The sequence below is a fragment of the Elaeis guineensis genome, chromosome 9 (assembly GCF_000442705.2).
Source record: "Elaeis guineensis isolate ETL-2024a chromosome 9, EG11, whole genome shotgun sequence".
Lineage (NCBI taxonomy): Eukaryota > Viridiplantae > Streptophyta > Magnoliopsida > Arecales > Arecaceae > Elaeis > Elaeis guineensis.
In genome coordinates this window covers 11,000,300-11,019,398 of record NC_026001.2, presented here as the reverse complement: position 1 = coordinate 11,019,398, position 19,099 = coordinate 11,000,300, and the positions used below count along the sequence as shown (strand labels likewise).

The window sequence follows — 19,099 nt, the reverse complement described above, 5'->3', positions numbered from 1 at the left end:
AGAAAAACAAGATAGCAGTGACGGCCGTTAGGTTTTAACGTGGTTCGACGGCGGTCTAAGTTTCCGCCTGTGGAAATAAAAGCCCGAAAGGCCACCTAGGCTCGGTTGGATTCCCGAACCTCCGCCCCGGTTACCGAACCCGACGACAGCTGGAGACAGCCTGTCAGCAACCCAGCCCCTCTCCCCTCCTTCACCCTCCACCCCACCCCCTCGCTTTTTCTTTGTTTCTTTCGTTCCCCTGCACTGCCCTTCTCTCTCGTAGTCTCTCGTCTCGATTGCTAGGGTTTCGATCCACGACGACCAGAGATATCTGATCTCTTTCAGTCTCCTCGAACCCAGATTCGGCGCTTCGAGAGCTCGCGTCCGAGTCCGGCATCGCGGGATTTCGTTCTGTATCTCTTTTGGAATGCTCGAGATTGGGCGCTTTCTTTCTGATAAGATCTCTTGTTCTCGGATTTTGATGAAATGCTTGTAATATCTTGAGGTACTCGTGCTTGTCCTTTTGTTTCTATTTTTATTTTTTTTTCTGGGTGAATTTGGTGTCTGGTTCATGTAAAATGGTGAAAAATATGCTGAATTTGATGGGTTTTTTTTATTATGATGCGATATCTTTTGCGATTTGTGGATAAACAGCAGAGATTTGCATGATTCAGTGGTTTTTTTGATATAATGGGGCATTTTTTTTGATATAATGGGGTATTTTTTTTGTTGAAGAAAAAGGATAGTTATTCTTGAGTTTATTCAAACTCAAAAATGATTCCTTTTTGTGTAGTACTGTAATTCATACTTATTTATTTGTTTGAGTCAATGAAGTAGTTCGTGCTTGGATTTTAATGTGGTTTGCTCTGACCTCAAAGATTTCATATATGGTATTGAAATTCTGAGTGGTATAAAACTGCAGCCAAAGTTCGGATTTTTTAACTTTCAACTGATTCTTTTATGCAAACAGTTATCGAAACAGGATTTTCTTCCTTCTTTATTTGTACATTTTACAAAAGGTGACCGATGTCTGATCCCTTGTTATCGGTTTAAAGAGTTCCTTATATAACATGTAGTTGCGGAACTTGAAATTGCTTCTGGGAGGTTCTGAAACGGGACTTGTGGCACTCTTATCTCCTTTAATGACTTCTTAGAGTAAGGATAAACTAGGAACAGCGATGTAGGGAGGAACTCAAATAAAAATACGATCTTGTTCTTGTGAGAATCTTTTCACTCGCTTCATAAGGCTTGTAGGCATAACTTTGTATTTGTTAGTTACTTGATTGTCAACATGAGTTTCGAGGTAGACTTTAATTTTCAATTGCTCTTTTCTTTTTCAATCTAAAATATTTTTCTATTAAAGTACGTAACATTTATCATTTAGTCTTCTTTTAAATTGTAGCCTATGTGACATTTCATATTCTGTTCTTCTCTAGGGTGTCTGTTAAGTTTCATATGCACAAGAAATCTACCGCATGCATCTCCATTGACAAGAAGTGTTATTTCAAGGTTTTGGATTAAACGAAGTGGTGGGACAATTACTCTTTTGGATTATAGATGGTTCTTGGTGGTTTGACTATTTGAAGATTACTTGCAATGATGGAAGTAATGACTGTTGCACATGAGAAGGCCAGTGGTCCTTGATCCAAAAGTTTCTATACTTTTGAGGCAGCGGCTCATTTAGTGGTACCTGCGGGCAACTTTGGTATCCTTGCTGGCAGAGAGCATGCGCGGAATCTGTGTTTTGGGTGATGCCCCTGACCAGAACCGCCGCCGATGCAATCGGTGTGGTGACCATATCCCTCGTCTCTCTAACTGCCATTCTGGGCCTAGTTTGCATATATCGTTCTCTGTACTTCCAGTTGCAGATCCGACGAAGAGGTTTTGCTCAGCTCAACTACTTTAACGGGCCTTGGATTACACGCATTTTGCTGATTCTAGTTGCAATTTGGTGGGGTTTTGGAGAGATTGTTAGGCTAACTTTTCTGAAAGAAGAAGGAAGACCCTTTTCCAGCCAACCATGGCAGAAGAGTGTCTGCAAATTCTATGTCCTCTCCAATTTAGGGTTTGCAGAACCAAGTATGTTTTTCATGCTTGCGTTCCTTCTCCATGCCGCATTGCAGAAGAGGGAATCAGACACTCTGAGCCAACGATGGAACAGAAAGACCATCAGCTATGTTCTCTTTTCTTGCCTTCCAATATTCATCGTGCAATTTGTCCTCATTTTAGTTGGACCCATGTTTAATAATGAGAAGAACGGCAAGAGAACAAAGATGTCAAAGTTCTTCATGTGCACCTATTCTTTAACCAATGACAGCAGCGTGTGCACTTATCCCTTACTGAGCACTATAGTTCTTGGGATTTTTTATGCCCTCCTTATCAGCTGTGTAACTTGTGTTGGAACCCGGTTGTTGTCCTTGGTGATCAACAAGGGACTGCGACGAAGAGTATATGCTCTGATGTCTTCAGTTATCCTTTTCCTCCCATTTAGGGTGCTCCTCCTTGGGTTCTCTGTCCTCCCTCGCCCAGGCAATTTGGTCTATGAGGCCATTGTGTTCCTAGCCTTCCTCATGCTGTTATTTTGCACCATGGTGGGCATTTGTATGCTAGTATATTTCCCCGTGGCCGATTCCCTGGCACTGAGAGACGTAGGGCACATAGAAATTGAAGGAATGCCATATGATGACTACTATTATGATGGTGCTTCTCTCATTGCTAACCAGAGCCATCAAGACACAGGTAGGAACTCAGATGCATCTACCAAGCATGGCTCGATATCTTTTCGCACTATGATCAAGGATGAATCCTCACAAACAGAAGGCATAGGTGATGTCCGCTTCTTTGCTCATGGTTCCCTCTACATTGGTTCACCTTCTGGGTCCCCCCCACTCCCTGGCAGGCCCATGGATCCACTTGGAGAAGTTCCTACAAACTGAGAACAATCTGCATGTTTTTTGATTTTTACTTATCTCTCTCTCTGTTCTCCCAAATGATATCAGTTTTGTGGTAAAGAAAGACTAATGTAAAGGTGTTTTTAGCAGTCAACATTCAAACATGGTTTGCCCATTGTTCATATTGGTATATTTTCAATTCTGCTGTGTTATTTCCTCTGATGTGCAGGGTTGTACTGTAGTCTTTAGTCTTTAATCTTTTGTCTTGTAAGGGTGGGAATTCCCGCAGCAATGTTATACTCTGATGATAAGGCCAGCTGAGGTGATTGTGAGCTGTAAACGGGCTTTGCTTCACTGGAAACTTTGCTCTGCCTAGATGTCTCTGAGCTGTATTTAGTGACAGCTTGTTCTCTGAATGAGCTGTCTTGGGCATAAATGATTGACTTGCAAGTTGCAACTTATTCCAATCCTCAGTTCTCACTACCAGCAGGGCATGATGCTAGCTAGCTTAACGATGAAATTCTCCAGCTTGATACATATTTATATTATTTATTCTTTTTCCTTTTCTCAGTAATGTACTCAGGAAACTATTGGATGTTCATCATTATGCAGCTAGTTGTGCAATTGTACACTTTCGATCGTGTACAATGTATGGTGGGTATGGTGGAACATTGACTGGACATTGTACGTCCCATGGCATGGGAAAATCACTTCGATTCTTGAATGAGAGATAGGTGGTGTGAAACTTTGGCCTTTAAAACGGCAGGCGTTGGGCTCAAACAATCAATCTGTGGCAAGTCATGCATAGTTGGCTAACATCCTAGAGGTCTGCCATGCTAATCCAGTTTTTATCCAGTTTTTTTTCCGAAATGGACTAAGTACATCTGAGGCAATGTTTTCATCACCAGTTTTTCCCATCGCGTTATTATTAGTTGGATGTGTTCTGCAATATTTTTTTTGGTAACTCTGATGTGTTTTGCTTTGAAGGAATTGTTATGCTGCAAGAAAACCGACTCTTCCAATGGCTTTCAGATGGTAACAAGTTTGTCTTGCTCTGACTGTCATATTCGTGATTGCTTAGAGCAAGTTCAATTCATGCTTCTTATACTTGTTTTCGTTGTTCTATTCCAAATACTTCAGGGCGTACCCAGAAAGACACACAAAAAAATGTTCCGTTTACAATATTACATGGATTGGTGTTTCATGATATAACCGTATGCTGCGCCGATCCTGTGAATTGCACCTTGTCATTATAGTGAGGTACTCAGTGTTTTGTCTCCTCGTAGCATTCTGCGCAAAGAGTCATCTTTCCCTTCCCCTTTCTGCGGATCATATAATGAATGATTTAAAAGCCAAATTTTCAATTAATATTGTGGTTGAAGGAGTTTATCTTCAAATGATCGAGAGACTAGATTTTGGGGGTGTATGGTGAATGGAGTTGATACATGGAAAAATAATCACATCCAAATTCAGGTTTTGCTGCAATGACCTTTTTGATTCCAAGGATGATTGATTCCTTGGATCATTTAATTTTGGGGTGCACACTCTGGACATTTGAGTTGTGATGTAGGTTTACATGCATACCAGACAACGGTGGAATAATCTTGGTGAGTTGATTTAAGAACTTATATGACAGCATTCAAACTCATCAGGTAGGAAACACATTTAGACACTGGTTGCCGCAGCGAATATATTTGCAATTTGTATACATGTAAGATAGTTTTGCTACCTGATACCAAGTGGTAGCCTAATCTACTCACCTGAAACCTACCAAATCTGACTCGAATATTAATTAAAACAAAGGACATAACTCGACCAAAACAAACTTTGCGAATCATAATCTACACGTGGAAGCACAGCATTGGTTATTGACCATTAATTAATGCCTAAAATTATTGCTTATATATGAACTCACAGCCTTGGGCATGTGGCCTGTACCGGACACGTGACATGGGAACCGTACAGAACGGCTAACGCAAACGTCAGCCGGGTTTATCGTGAAGATCCATCGATCAAACGGTCCATATTGCATCTGTCAGAGCCCACTGCGTGCGTACGCCAACCACACTCCGAATCGTGGGCCCCTTCTCCACCAGCGCCTCTGGCTCATCATTAATATCGAGAATGCCCGCAATAAAACTTGAAATTCCCTACCTTTGATCCATAACGCGTGGCTATTTAAGGAATTGCGTCGCCATGCTCCCGGGATAGAGGGCTTCCTGAAATCGGAATCGATCATCTCCCTGTCTGCGTTAGGGAGGAGAGGAAACCCTAACCCTAGATCGATCTATCCGGGGCTTTCTTGAGAGAAATGGCGTCGTTCGCGGAGGCTCCGCCAGGCGATAAGAAATCCGGGGAGAAGATCTTCAAGACGAAGTGCGCTCAGTGCCACACCGTAGAGAAAGGAGCCGGCCACAAGCAAGGTTCGATCTCACTGTCCGATCTTTGTTCTCTTCTTTGAAGGCATAATTTCTTTTTTCGGTGTCTATCGAGATGCTTTTTCCAATGTCGATGCTTTTTTTTTTTATTTTTATACTCGATTTTCTTTGATCTACCTTTGTTTCAAGGTTTTATGGATTTCTCTTGAGATTGATATCGTTTTTGTTGGTTGTAGGTTTATTGGGAACTCGTAGTTTCTGATGGTTGCTGTCGGTTGTAATATATTGATCTATTACCGTTTCAATGTCCGCTAATTACTCTTGAAATTGAGATCATTTTCATGAATTTTGGGAAAACATAGAGCTCGCAGTATTGATCTATGTTTGTTTCGAGATTCCGTTAACTCTTCTTTTGAGTCTCTTTTTCGTTTTTGGATAATGCAAAACTCATAGGATCGATCCATGTTATTTTGTTTGTTTTTTTAAAAGATTGCGTTGTCTCATCTGATTGTCTGAATTGATGCTTTCTTCCTCAGCTAATCCAAGGGATAAGGATTTTTGCGCAATATGTTGGTTCAGTTATAATTATATAGTGGTCCAACCATCTTGTGATCTGTTCGATCTTTTTGGTTTTGTTCAATGCGTTGGTCCTATTTTTTTCACTGTATAGTCTATGGATTTTGTGATTCCGGTATGGTTCTATCGATTTATTTACTAGCTTTTTTTAGAACTGAATCGCATGTCGTGCTATAGAGTTTGTTAATGCTGTTGATATTATGTGATTTAGTTGTAGTGGTATAGAGGTAAACTGTAATACATGAGTTAGTTTATATCTAGAATGATGTTTCCTGGTATCATTTCCTTGTTTGGATCTCGGTGACAATTTCCACTTGATGTCTTGTATGCGGATGGGAAAGATACCATTAAGCGTGCAATTTGACTGAGGAAGTAAAAGAAGGGGAAACCAAGCGGGATGGAAGGATGTGTTCACTCAGGATATTGTATAGCATCTGTAGCTAGAGAGTTACCTAATCGGCAAAATATTAGTCTACTTGTCTATATAGTTGAACAAGCTTGTGCTTCAGTTTTGCACATGAAGATTTCCCTGTACTAGTATCATAAGTGTGCATATGCTTGATAATGCTGTGCGTTCAACAAATCTTTGTTGCTTTGGTGGAAATCGATAATCTAGTTAATGGCATAATTTCTGTATATTTTGTTTAATATTTTCTCCCTCCATTAATTGTACCTTTTCTATCCTTTTGGCTTATAATTATTTTTCCAATTTGTTTACTGTCTAATAAATCAGAAGAATGCTCAGAAATGTTTTTTATTTTTATTTTACCAAAGTTCTTCAATATTTGTAGGTCCTAACTTGAATGGTCTTTTTGGGAGGCAATCTGGTACCACCCCTGGTTATTCTTACTCTGCTGCAAACAAGAACATGGCTGTGATATGGGAGGAATCGACTTTATATGATTATCTACTTAATCCTAAGAAGGCAAGTCACTAACCTAAAATCAAAACTATGCATATGACATATAATGTGTAAGCCTGAATTTTTTTAGTGCTTTTCTGAAGAATTGTAGGGTGTGATAATGTTGTTGTTATGATTGACTATTATGAGCTTTCCACCTAACCTCAAAATGAAATTTAGAAGATGATTAAGATTCAGTGGCTAATTTGAGTTCTAAATTATGCTTGTCAGATGATTGAGTTGATTTGCTGTTTAGGTTCATAGTATTGAGAAAATGGAACCTGAAAGTTGTTCTTTTTTTTTTTTTTTGGGTTAGATATGCACTGGATCGTGCGACATATCACTTATTCCCTAATAATAAGTGTGTGGCTTCTTTTCTTTTTTTTTTTTTTTTTTAATGTGGTTCGTTGTCAGTTATGTTCAAAATTTCATTACCAGTTTTTCTCTTGTTCTGAAATCTATATATGATATTTGGATTGATTTAATTCTTCAACATGGTCTGCGGTTCAAGTCATGTGCTGATTTGGTTCAATGAATAAATTACTATTGGCAGCCATTTCTGTGCCTTTTCTTGATGATTCTGCAAATCTTTGTTCTGGTGTTTTGTTGTTAGGCAAGTGGCTCCATATCTGATATCATGCTTAGGAATATTTGTCATGTTGGGGGATTCGCTTTATTTGAAACTTAGTCATATTATATTTGTGGGCCCTCAAAATGGCTTGGCCCGCTTGGGAGTAAGAGGGGGCATTGACTACATTTGGGTGGGTTATAAATTTCATGGCCTCGTAATTGTTTGTTCAATGAAGGATATAAAAGGGCCATCATAAATTGGCATGCCATTTTGGTGGATGATTTTTCACATGTACATGTATTTGTGAAGTAATCACATATGTTTCTAGGTAACGTATGATTATTTTGAGATCTCGTGAATGCTTCACATATTATATTATGATGTATGAAATAACAAAACATTCAATTTTGGGGTTTGGCCCATCGGTAAAGAACCTTGATGCCATGATTATATGCTGTGTTGCTTGGTAAGAGTCAAGACAGGTGAGTGGTGAAGGCCATGTTATTGGCATGTTAACAAATTTTTAATGGAAACCAATTAAATTATATGTAATTAACACTATAAAAGCATCCACTGCCAATCTTCCTGGAGAGATATATAACCAACACTAGAATCATGGTGGAGCAGTTTGTGGGGTGGTAGAAGTCATGTCTTTTAAACCGTGCACTCTCTTGAGGGGAGATCTTTTTTTTTCCATACTAGCAAGGAGCCTGATTACCTATTTCAGTTTTCTTTTAAACTTCTGAATCATTTACCTGATTTATCTTTCCAGTTTCTAAGCTTTCTAGAAAGGTTAAACTACAGCTCACGGACTCCCCTTTTATGTGCAGTATATTCCTGGTACAAAGATGGTTTTTCCTGGTCTGAAGAAGCCTCAAGAGCGTGCAAATCTGATTGCTTATCTTAAGGAATCCACAGCATCATAAATCATGTTTAGTGGAAATCTATTGGCTAATAAGATTGCTGATATCCAACCTGAGCGGTAAAGCCAGGGAAATGGTATATTTTTGTTTTACTATTATTTGTGCCTCTTTTCGAGGCATTGTTTTGTGCAAGATGTACTCCTGTATTACCTTTGTAATGACATTCTCGGCAATATCTTAACAATTTTTTGGTCGCCACATGAATTTGTGGATGGATTTTTTGATGCCTTTTTTCCTTTCAAGTTGGTGGTGGTTGCTATGCTGTCTCTATGATTGAATTTTAAACAGTTTGAATTCCATTTAGCCGTGCTCCTGATGAATGTTTATAATTTTTCTGATAAGATATCTGGGTAATTTATGTGGACCAATTAGACTTTACGATGATGTGAATTTTAGCTGAACTTTGTTGTTACCCGCTTACTGTTTTCTGTTTCTGTTTAATCAAATACCTCATCGACCCTCAGAGCCAAGCATTTTAGACCGGATTCCAATTTCTGACCTCTTACGGAAGTGGAAAAGGTGAAACAACCCACAAAGTATGGGACCAATGCAGGCTGCAGGATTTAACACTCATACAAGTTGGTTGGCTGAATGATTTGGTCGAAGGAAGAGGTCGGGAGAGCCGAGTTAAGCACGAGAATTTTGCAACCCCAATAACCATTGATCTCGCAATCCTCCAGCTATCTGGGGACCATGCCTTAGCGATGTCAAATTGCTGTAGGTGTGTATTAACATATTTAACATTATAAGATGTGATTGATCTGTCAAAAAAACACATATATACCTTCTCACAGGTCTTTTGCACATGACTAAGCAAAACCACATGAATCCATACTTCATGAAAGAACCGTATTTTCTTAAACGTACCCTGATGAACAACAGATACAGCAAAGGAAAAAAAATTAAGTGCTTGCATCTGGTTCTTCCACTTTTCAGTCTCTGGATTAGGCTGTGTTTCCTGCAAATCCGGGATTTATGATATATAAATTCAGAAAACTCCTCATAAGTTCTGCAACCAGCGGTCAATGAATGGGGCAGCAAGTAACGACAGATTCTTTACAGGTCTTATCACAGCATCATGACTCATGAGCGTAAAGAAATTACGGGTAAAGCCTTCTTGTTGCATTTTACATCTCTGATAAAGCTTTTCATATGGAACAATGTTCACAAACAACTGCATTGTCAAATTTATAACTCATTGATGTTCCTGTGCACCTCTGGTCAAAACCATAGTCTTGTTTTCTACGGCTGCGGTCGCCGGATGAGGCCTGGTATCTGCAGAATACGAGCACACACTGTCTCATTCAAAGCAATATCATGACCAAATCAACAATTCATGCAACCACTGCAAAATGATAGTATATAATCAATGTAGAACTAACATTATCACAATGAACTGCTAGAATTGATATCACCACCACATTCAAAGCAGCATCATATCCTGAGATGCGCAGAGCAGGATAGCAAAACGGACCAAAGCTGCTCCGTGGTCTCAGATCCAAGTGCATGGCACAGGCATAAATTTGCTAATTGGATGGCATATGCAGTTGCTAACTAGCAACCGTTTATTTCCAACAGGAGGAATATGCCTTAGGAACGCTATTTTTTTTTTTAAAAAAAAGGGCTTATCTAATTTGATTTTTCACGATTTGCTGATCTGCCTATTTGCATTTAGGGGTCATCTAGATCAAAGTAGACCTACATGTTTGGCTAAAATTAGGGGTAAATTTAACAATATGAAAGAAATATTCAGCATCCCATTCCTAAGTTGCACGCCTAATTGTCAAGACCAGAAAGTAAACCATCTTTTCGAACCTCGTCAAGGAACAGTGCACCATTGTATGATTTTCTAGAGGCTTTCCCACAAATCATGCTGTTTTGAATGCTAACTTATATTAATTGTAATGGCTCTTTGAATACATCTCACAAGAATTCAGCAACACATGCATATGGTGGAAAGAAGTGGATTGCAATATGAGTTTTGATATATGGTCTGAACAAGGATGATTGGCCACACTGGTTGAGGAGAAGTGTAAGTAGTAAAGTTGAGGGAATGCCCCAAAGGTGCTTATTCGCTTGTAAGCATGGAATAGACTCAATTCGGCTCATGCAGCTAACCACATCAACATGAAAAGTGAAAGGGCAGAATCGATCCACCTTTTGTATGCAATTCCCAGATCCATTTTGAAATGGGCGGACTTATGACTTCTACAGGTAGCTACCTTCACTCTCTGGTTCTCTCCAGAGTGAAACTCAATCCCCTCACTACAAGTTTCTTGGATGTTGAATTGTAGGTTTTAAACAAAAAGAAAAATTTAAGAGTTTATATGTGAAGCGATCCTATAATTTTGAAGTTATTTTCATACTAACCCAGGGGAAATTTATTCATAATTTATTATATATTGGCAGTTTTTAAAAAAAAATCAATTTGAATTTCAAAATTAGCATTATCATATTCAAGCTGGAATTTATGAGGTTGCAAGTAATTTTCCTTGTACATACAAAAAAATTAAGGGCTTCACCAAAATTTTTAGTCATGAAGCAGTTCTTTGCAAAATGGTAGTCATGCATGGACCAAGTGGCAAATGAAGACAGATGGACTTAGGTTATAAAATAACAAAGATTTTCGAGCATTTGAAATCTTTTAAATGTACAAAGAAGCAATCAACAAAGTGATTCATATTGGTTAGTGATTTCGAGAAACCATGAAAGTTCCAGGAACTTATAACATGTTTCTCTAGAAGTAAATCAAGACCATCATGGCATTTCAATAAAACATTCCGAATTTGTATTAAAAAAAAAAAAGAAAAGTGTGGACCCATGGAAACAGATTAAAAATAAATATATAGATAGATAAAGTTGATATAGTTCAAAAACTTATTGTTGATTTTATAGAAAAAAGAATCTATTCCATATGTGTCAGATTATTCCATTCAACCGGTCACTGGATGCGTACTTCAAAGAATTTTTATGAAACCCAAATCAGATTCTGCTACTGAGACCCAGATGCAACAGATAAGTTGAATCCATATCACAGGTTAAATCCATGGATAATATAGCTCACAGACATTGTGTAATGGTTTCCCAAAATATCCTACCAAAGCATGGTAAAGAGTACCTCTTACCTGCATGCCAAGAGTACCTCCACCATGCAAGTTCCTCAACTAAAGTGTTCATTATTTTCTTGGGCATCCACAATTCCAGTATTTCATGCTAGAGGCACTATACCATAAATTGACCAAAAGATACGGATCTTGAAATATAACAGCATGTTCTGCCCAAAGGTGTTAGCTCAGCTGATTGGTTCCCCACTCCTAAGAGCTTGCAAAGAGAATATAACAGCATGTTCTTTGTACCAACCATTTGAAAACTTGCCCTATACTATCTGTTATAATATTAAGATATATAAAGAATCCTCCCAAACCTATATGCTAGATAAGTTTAGTACTAATCCTAGCAATCATTAGTTCAATACCTCGTGTTATTGCACTGTCTGGTCTCACATACATGTTGGTCACCACTCACCACATCAAGCAATCAAGAGCAACACTAAAATCAGACCATCTTATTAAAAAACAGGGATTGTAACTACAGTCCTTGGGAGGGATTGTATTAGAATGTGACCATCATGTCTCCACAATGGCCACTTCAATCGCCTAGATGAAACTGGTGATGTCTACTAGACTTCAATGCAAAAATCAATGCAGCATTTGATTTTCTCAATTTTAACTTAGATATCATTTTGGACATTCAGCGATAATATTTCCTTCATATAGAGATAAAAAATTACTAACAATTACTTTAGTATTAACATGTGCATATGCATGTACATCCTAATGCTGATTTCAAATGTTCATTGTAGAGATAAAAAGATGAGCACCATCACAAAACAATTCAAAATTCTGAAAATCATGACTTGATTGTAGAATCAACTCCTTGCAGATATAAGGTTTGTTGTTAAATGTTAAGAATAGTGAAAACGAGAGATAAAATAATAAATATGTAACAATAATATTATATTTCAAAATAATTGTCAGGTTTGAGAGCTGCTGTGCAGAATATAGGAATAGATCATAGGAACTGTGATAAGCTACAATCGTATTATGGCAGTTCGTCTATCTTTGCAATCCATATGGACAAACCCCACAATTTGGGTCAGTAATGACTTGCATCATAGTGTAGCATGGCATTTATTGAACATTGGATGACATTCCACAATCAAATAAGGACATGGTCCTCTATCTCGTTCTCCTACTTTTCTACTTAGAGAAGCAAACCATGCTATATTGTATTTGACACCATTATAGTTCCCCAAGATCTTATAGTTTCAATGCAAGGGCCCTCCTTCAAAAGGCCTCTGAAATTATTCTTTTCAGAGCCACATCCTCAAGCCAAGTGTCAAACTCAAGGATTTTCCAAAGGATTCTATAGTCCATTTCCACTTCAAAATGAACAGGGTTTCACTAATGCAGTAATATAACTTTGGCAGAAGCATGTCAACCTACAGCTAGGCCTAGGAGTACCTTAAATAAAGATATAGCACCTAGAATGAACTTTAAATGATCCCAGAAAAGCATGCAAAAAAGGGTTTCACAGCTGTACCAGCAAAAACACACAAATGTTTAACAGGATTCTTCCAGGAACATTGCAATCTGGGAAGATTTATAATCACCATTAAAAACAAGTTTCTATTATGAGTACAATGTAATTAATTAAGGTTTTAAACTATCATTATAGGCAAATCCCTTTCTTTTTCCTAACCAAACAACAACGGAACTCAGCGTAAATAAATTATTTTAAGTGCATATTTACCAATGATATAGTTAAGTATATAATGAACAAGTGAAAAAAAAAAATATGGTCAGTGGCATGTCTTTTTTTTTTAATTTAAATAAGGAGTTGACATACTAAACATACGAAATAAACTTCCAAATATCTTCAACACTGTTATCATGAATAAGTGATCATAGAAACAGATCAATCTCAAGCAAGTTGATAAGAGGAAAGATATTAACCTCAACACCATGAGGGCCTATGCGATTGCGAGATATAAAATTCAATATGAGTGAAGCAAATTCCTCAGGCACATCTTCCTGCAATAAACAAAGTTTAAGTTAAGGGAAGAAAGAAGACCTAAGCAAATTCTGTGAACTTTGCATGGCACATACTCATGCACACTATATACTTCCACTTATGTATGCTCCATGCATCTTGTCCACATGGGGCCTATGGATGTTGTGAGTGCAATAATGGATCACTGCCTCTTGCTGCTGTAACTAGTATATTATTGTTATCTTCTGACACTCGCTCTTAGATTATGTGGTATCAAGGTCACAAAGCACCTTCTTGGAATCTTCATGATAAATTCAAGAACTACTATGAGAATTGCTCATCCTGTGCCAATCTCTCTATAATATGTGATCACGCACTATCATCACATACAATTAACCTAATGCCCACAACATTGAAAACCTTAACATATCTGACCAGAAGCATAGGGATCTAGTTTGAGATCACTTGAGTTCAAAATGACCAATTTAATATAAGAATGAGGCGCATAAGCCCACATGACTATTTCAGTCAAGCTTCCCTCTCTACTGATGAACAGTCAAGGAAATAACCATCCCAAGTTCCTTGAAACACAAGGAGCATTAAACACCAGCAGAGGAGACCGCCTTCCCAAAACATGCACAAACACACACCCCACTCCCTTTTTACATCTTTACTGATCATTCACTCTTTTTTTGGATAACACCAACTCTTCATCCTTCTGCTGAGCACAAATACTCATTTTACTGCTCATACCTTTTTCCCTCAAATTACTTGCATTTTTTTAATTCCAGATCACTAAAACACTTTGTTTCAATGCTCCTCCTAATCAATTTGAACTTGAAATGGAGGAAGAAATGGATAACCTGTATAGCATGTCCAGTGTGACGGACAACCACCATTTGAAACTTGCCTTGCATTTGACCAATTGTAAGAGGCCTGTTGCAACATACTCCAATGAGTCTCTAGTTTCAAATATTTATGTCTTACTTGAGCTTTAAATTTTAATTAAACATACAACTGTAACATATTGTCTTTAAATGAATATACACGTTATTCTAAATCATCCATATTTCTATAGTATGTGAATGCATGTAATGAATATTTATGCAAACATGCTGCCTCAACAAAGAAAAAAAAAAAGCAAATATAAAAAAATGTATTACATGATATCTTCTTTGAAATTGTATATCTATATGAATGCAAATGTCCTAATTGTGATAGTCAGCATGAATTTCATTTTATGAAGGTGTATTTAATGATTATTTGGTCAATGAAGACATCCAAATTTTATTAAGAAGATTTTGAATCATATTGTCATTAAATGAGAAGAATATTTTTAAGACTGTACAGAGCTAATGTGAGCATTACATGGTTGCATGAAGATGTTTTTCTTGATAACATCATGTCAACTGTCCTTGCAATGAATATAGGCAACGGCTTGGTGAAGTCAACTAAAAAGGCTGATTTGATGCAGGTTAAAGGAGGATTACATGCAATAAAGTTTCCTTTTCTCCACTTGTTCCACTTTAACTTGCTAAATGCTAAAAAGGTAGCTGACTTATTCTAAGGGTAAAAAATGCATTTTAGAAAGTAGGTAGTAGTGTGGAGCTACTTTTCCCACCTAACTCTAGACTATTCCATTATAGAAAGTGGACTAATTTATTCTGAAGTACAGTGGACTAGCTTATTCTGATTGTAAAATAAAGTTTACTCCACTTATTCCACTTTAACTTCCTAAATGCTGAAAAGGTAGCCGACTTATTCTAAGAGTAAAATAAGCATTTTAAAAGTTGGTAGAGGAGTAGAGCTACTTTTCCAACTAACTCTAGACTAATCCATCATATAAGGTGGACTAGTTTATTCTGAAGTAAAGTGGTTAGATTTAAATTAACCCATTATTCCAGGTTGATTTATTCCACAAACAAACATAGTTTCCTGTTTCATCGCAATATTTTGACATCATCTGCAGGGCAAAAAGAGAAAAAAATACTTATTATTGTCATGATGAGCTGAGGCATTATCAAGTATATGACAAATGCTAAACATGTTCAATCATTCTAAAGAACTCAAGAAATTCCACCAAGTTCAGTTCCAAGATGGATGAAGAATATATTATACCATTGTATTGGTTATTTTTGAACCCAATGTGTCAAGTTTCTGATGAATGGAATGTCCTTTGGTAGGTTGCTATGATGCTCTCAGGCAAAAGATTTTCATTGCATACTCAGGAAGTCAACAAACTAATAACACTGGAAATAATATGTGAATCAAGCACATTTTGTTTTACGATGAGTATCCAGAAATACCCCACTTAACATTTTTCAAGAACTCTTCAAAAAACAATTGTCAGGAGGTCTCAGATCATATAGTGGTATAGCCTGATAGCCATAATATTTCTAGTGCTATCAACATCTGGTAATGCAGCAAATAAATGAGAACAAAGATGGCCTATGTGATGGGAATTAGAGGTAATTAAATCAGCTGCAATTTTTCAAGAGCTTTTGTCAAATATGCAGTTTGCAGGAGTGAAGTTCGGTTTGGAAGTTGGTGCGATCAGGTTTAGGGAGCAATAGATGGCATGAGAAGTTAGATTTGAGATTTGTCTCCTGAGAATTTCACTAGGATTATTTGTGCACTAGGAGCATATGAATGACATTTGTCCAGAAGAAGAGGGGGGGTTGGGGGGGTGTTGGTGGCAACTGGCAAGTGAAGAGAGTTTGTCTAGGGTAGTTTACTTTTTAAATGATATTGAGAAGTAGACTTTCAGAAGGAGGTCAATGTGAAGTGCCAGCACTCATCGTAGTGATGAATGAGGTATCAAAATGACTGCTCTACTTTAGTGATACATTATGTGCAACATTACCTCATGAAATAAGATATTCAAATTCTTAGCAACAATCCTATTAAGTGGATGAAAAATGAAAGCTTTGCATAAAGATAGATACTGAACAAGATGACTAACCCTTTGGGAGAAATGTGTTTCAAGAGAATGGATGTTCGAGCAAATAAGATGATAATTGATCTTACGTGTAATTCAAGCAAGAAGATTAAATGAGATTATTATGGTACTTGGCTTGTCCCAAAAGTAATTTTTGCCAGTATCAGATAGATGAGACAAGACCATGTGAGTGCTTGCTTCAGCAGTTGCATGAGAATATGCTGTCTCCATTTGCTTGACTTAGCAGCATTTCAATGCATGAGACCATGCAATGGCAGAGCACCCAGATGACCAACAGAAAAAAATGGTCATACATATTAAGGTTGTTTGACAAAGTATATCAGTGGAAGTAGGGGAAAAATGATCAGAAGTTATTTATATTACTGTGCGCCAGTTGCATTTTACAGCCCAAATATTAGATGCCATAGGTAATAAAGAACCAAGAAACTTGATTAACATGCCAGTAATAGCTAATATCCAAGCAAGTTTAGGTAAGATTTATGCATTGTCAATAACATTATGACAAATGTTAAGATAGGGAACATTATCTTCAACTGCAAACAACCAAGTAAATATAAGTTTGTATCAATTCATTTTTGAAACAATCTAAAAGCTTTGGCACATATATTTCTCCATGCAGTTCATCTTATATTTTACTTCTTTTAGCTCAAATATTCCGCCTATAAGAGAGAAAGTAGGGTTTTGGACAAAATGACCCATATGATAATTTCCGGTCAGAATCCTATGCTGACAACCATTGATTTGATTATAGAAAACAACCTCAATAAGACTTAAAAGGAATACTCTACTTGCTGAAAAGCTACGACATTTTGATTTTGATAGAAAGAGACATGCTTGTGGAACTGTATGGAAGTTAAGACATCAGCACCACGAGCACTCTTTGCAGTTCTGGATTACAAAATTGTAGGTTAGATGTTCAGACAAATGCTGGAAAGGAAGAGAATTCTAGCAAACTTAGTAGACGATACGTGAATAGTTGAGCTTGCCTATCATCATATAACATTAGCTTAATTTACAAAGTACTACAAACTATAGCAATATAACCTGTTCATAGCAACAGCAAAATGGAAGCATAGTTGTGCATATAACCTGTTCGATTATTGCTTCCTGTTCATCTTTCCAATTTAAAACCATCAAAAAGTAGACAACAACAGTGTGTAGGGAAGAATCCTACCATCAAGAAGAAGAGGATGGTTAGGAGGTGAAGGCATCGTTGATGATGGAGGTGGCAGTGAGGGTATTCCGTACTGACCTGAACCAGCCGACACACCCCGTACCCTACCGTATCGGAGGAACCGGATCAGTTTTAGACAGAATTTTTGAAAAACACCGCGAACAGCAACGAACTGGGATGGTTTGGTACGGCTCATGGCCGAACCGCCCGGTCGATCGGAGCGGTTTGGCATGATTCGGTCCCGAACCGAGCTACACTATTTAAATCACATGGTGGGTGGGCCAACCTTTGTCTGGAGGTTGCCTTGAAAGGCAATCTCATCTCACGGGTCACAGAGAAGTTTTTCTTCTCTGTGACTCCGACAACAAACGACGAACGTCAATTGAAAAAAAAAATCCTATTCTCTGGCTCTGCAACAACAATAACGAATCATGACTCAAACATATTTCGACCGAAAACAAGGTAATCTACCATTCTCTAGCTAAATAAGTTTTTTTCATCTTTTTCAAAAAAAAGGTAAGAAATAGAAAAATAAGAAAAAATCATACCAAAATTTATGATTTTGGAATGATTTCATTATACATTGTAGATCTTTGAATGATCTACACGATGACACTAAAATTATTAATTTTTATTAATTATAAATATTTTTAAAATATATATAATTCTAAAATAAAAATTTTAAAAATAAAATTCAAAAAAATTATAAAATCAGAATATTGTTTAGAATGATTCAAGCTACTTTCAGTATAAATTTTATATCCAATTTTGAAGATTTTGAGACAAGACCGATCATCTCAAATAGAGAGAAGACATCCATCCTCCCAGGCACAGCAAAATCAATCACAGAGGGCACCGGGGGAGCTAAAAAAGACAAAAAAAAAAATAAAGACAATTACAGCACCCTCGAGAGTGCAGGAGTTAGCTGACTCAGATTCGAAGATCAACAACAGTGAGAGTGATGATAGTAATCATGGATCTAGTGATTAAGGATGGAGGATACGAAATCACTGTTCATGAGATACAGCCACAGGGTGATATTCGATTCACCAGTGAGTCCTGATTTACATATGCCACACAAGATAGGGACCACGAAGCACGAGCTGAGACCCCGCGAGCATACGATTTCATATAGGCGACGGCCTCCTAAAGATCGTCCAGCACATGATGTAGCTGTAGATGACCTTGCATGTAGAGTAGGATCCATTGATGTATCTGTATCATTTTCGCATTATGGATCCTATCACCCGCAGACAGCTTATGATCCATATGGATATGGATATAGTGCATCAAAGATATCGTCTTTCAGTGACTACTATTCTATGCAGCCCAAAGCATCTTACGGATCGGATCTGACTGTCGGTATATTTGGATGGACCCCTGCACAACTATACTATCATCTCGAGGATACCTCTCAGAGTCAGAGTTTGAGCGAAAGATCTGAGATGCCTTACAATCTAGAGAGCAAGATTTTTCATATCAGTACCGACAGCCGTTTCGATCAGTCGGCGGTACGGTATGGTTCCATATCGTACCGAATCGAGGCAAATCGACAAAGAAACTTGGAGCCGAACCAGGAGAAGAAAAAGAAAGAGAGAGGAAGAAAGAAAAAAAGAAGGGGAAGGAGCCGACAGGGCCATCGGATGGCCTCCGACTGGCCACCATGGCTGTCAGAGGGCGCATTCCATGCATGCG

The 19,099-nt window shown here is 37.7% G+C and overlaps 2 protein-coding genes across 7 annotated transcripts; one reads left to right on the top strand and one right to left on the bottom strand.

Annotated features, from left to right (window-relative positions):
* The first annotated feature begins 214 nt into the window (after positions 1 to 214).
* Positions 215 to 8,417, top strand: LOC105051664 (cytochrome c). Of its 6 annotated transcripts, XM_073243798.1 has the most exons (5): positions 215 to 484; positions 1,416 to 3,905; positions 4,011 to 4,130; positions 4,788 to 5,293; positions 8,127 to 8,417. In XM_073243798.1, exon 2 carries the CDS (start codon positions 1,731 to 1,733, stop codon positions 2,913 to 2,915), a length of 1,185 nt encoding a protein of 394 aa, XP_073099899.1. In that variant the 5' UTR covers positions 215 to 484; positions 1,416 to 1,730; the 3' UTR covers positions 2,916 to 3,905; positions 4,011 to 4,130; positions 4,788 to 5,293; positions 8,127 to 8,417. The 6 variants fall into 6 exon arrangements, with proteins under 6 accessions (XP_073099899.1, XP_073099897.1, XP_073099898.1 ...); XM_073243796.1 differs by having other exon boundaries at positions 4,011 to 5,293; XM_073243797.1 differs by having other exon boundaries at positions 1,416 to 4,130.
* A 612-nt stretch (positions 8,418 to 9,029) lies between these two features.
* LOC105051665 (uncharacterized) lies at positions 9,030 to 14,207 on the bottom strand (the record flags this gene model as incomplete). The annotated part of the gene is given in 3 exon segments (XM_073243794.1): positions 9,030 to 9,494; positions 13,235 to 13,312; positions 14,135 to 14,207. Coding segments are annotated over 3 exon segments (184 nt in total), but the record flags the coding sequence as incomplete, so codon positions are not given.
* Positions 14,208 to 19,099: the final 4,892 nt, after the last annotated feature.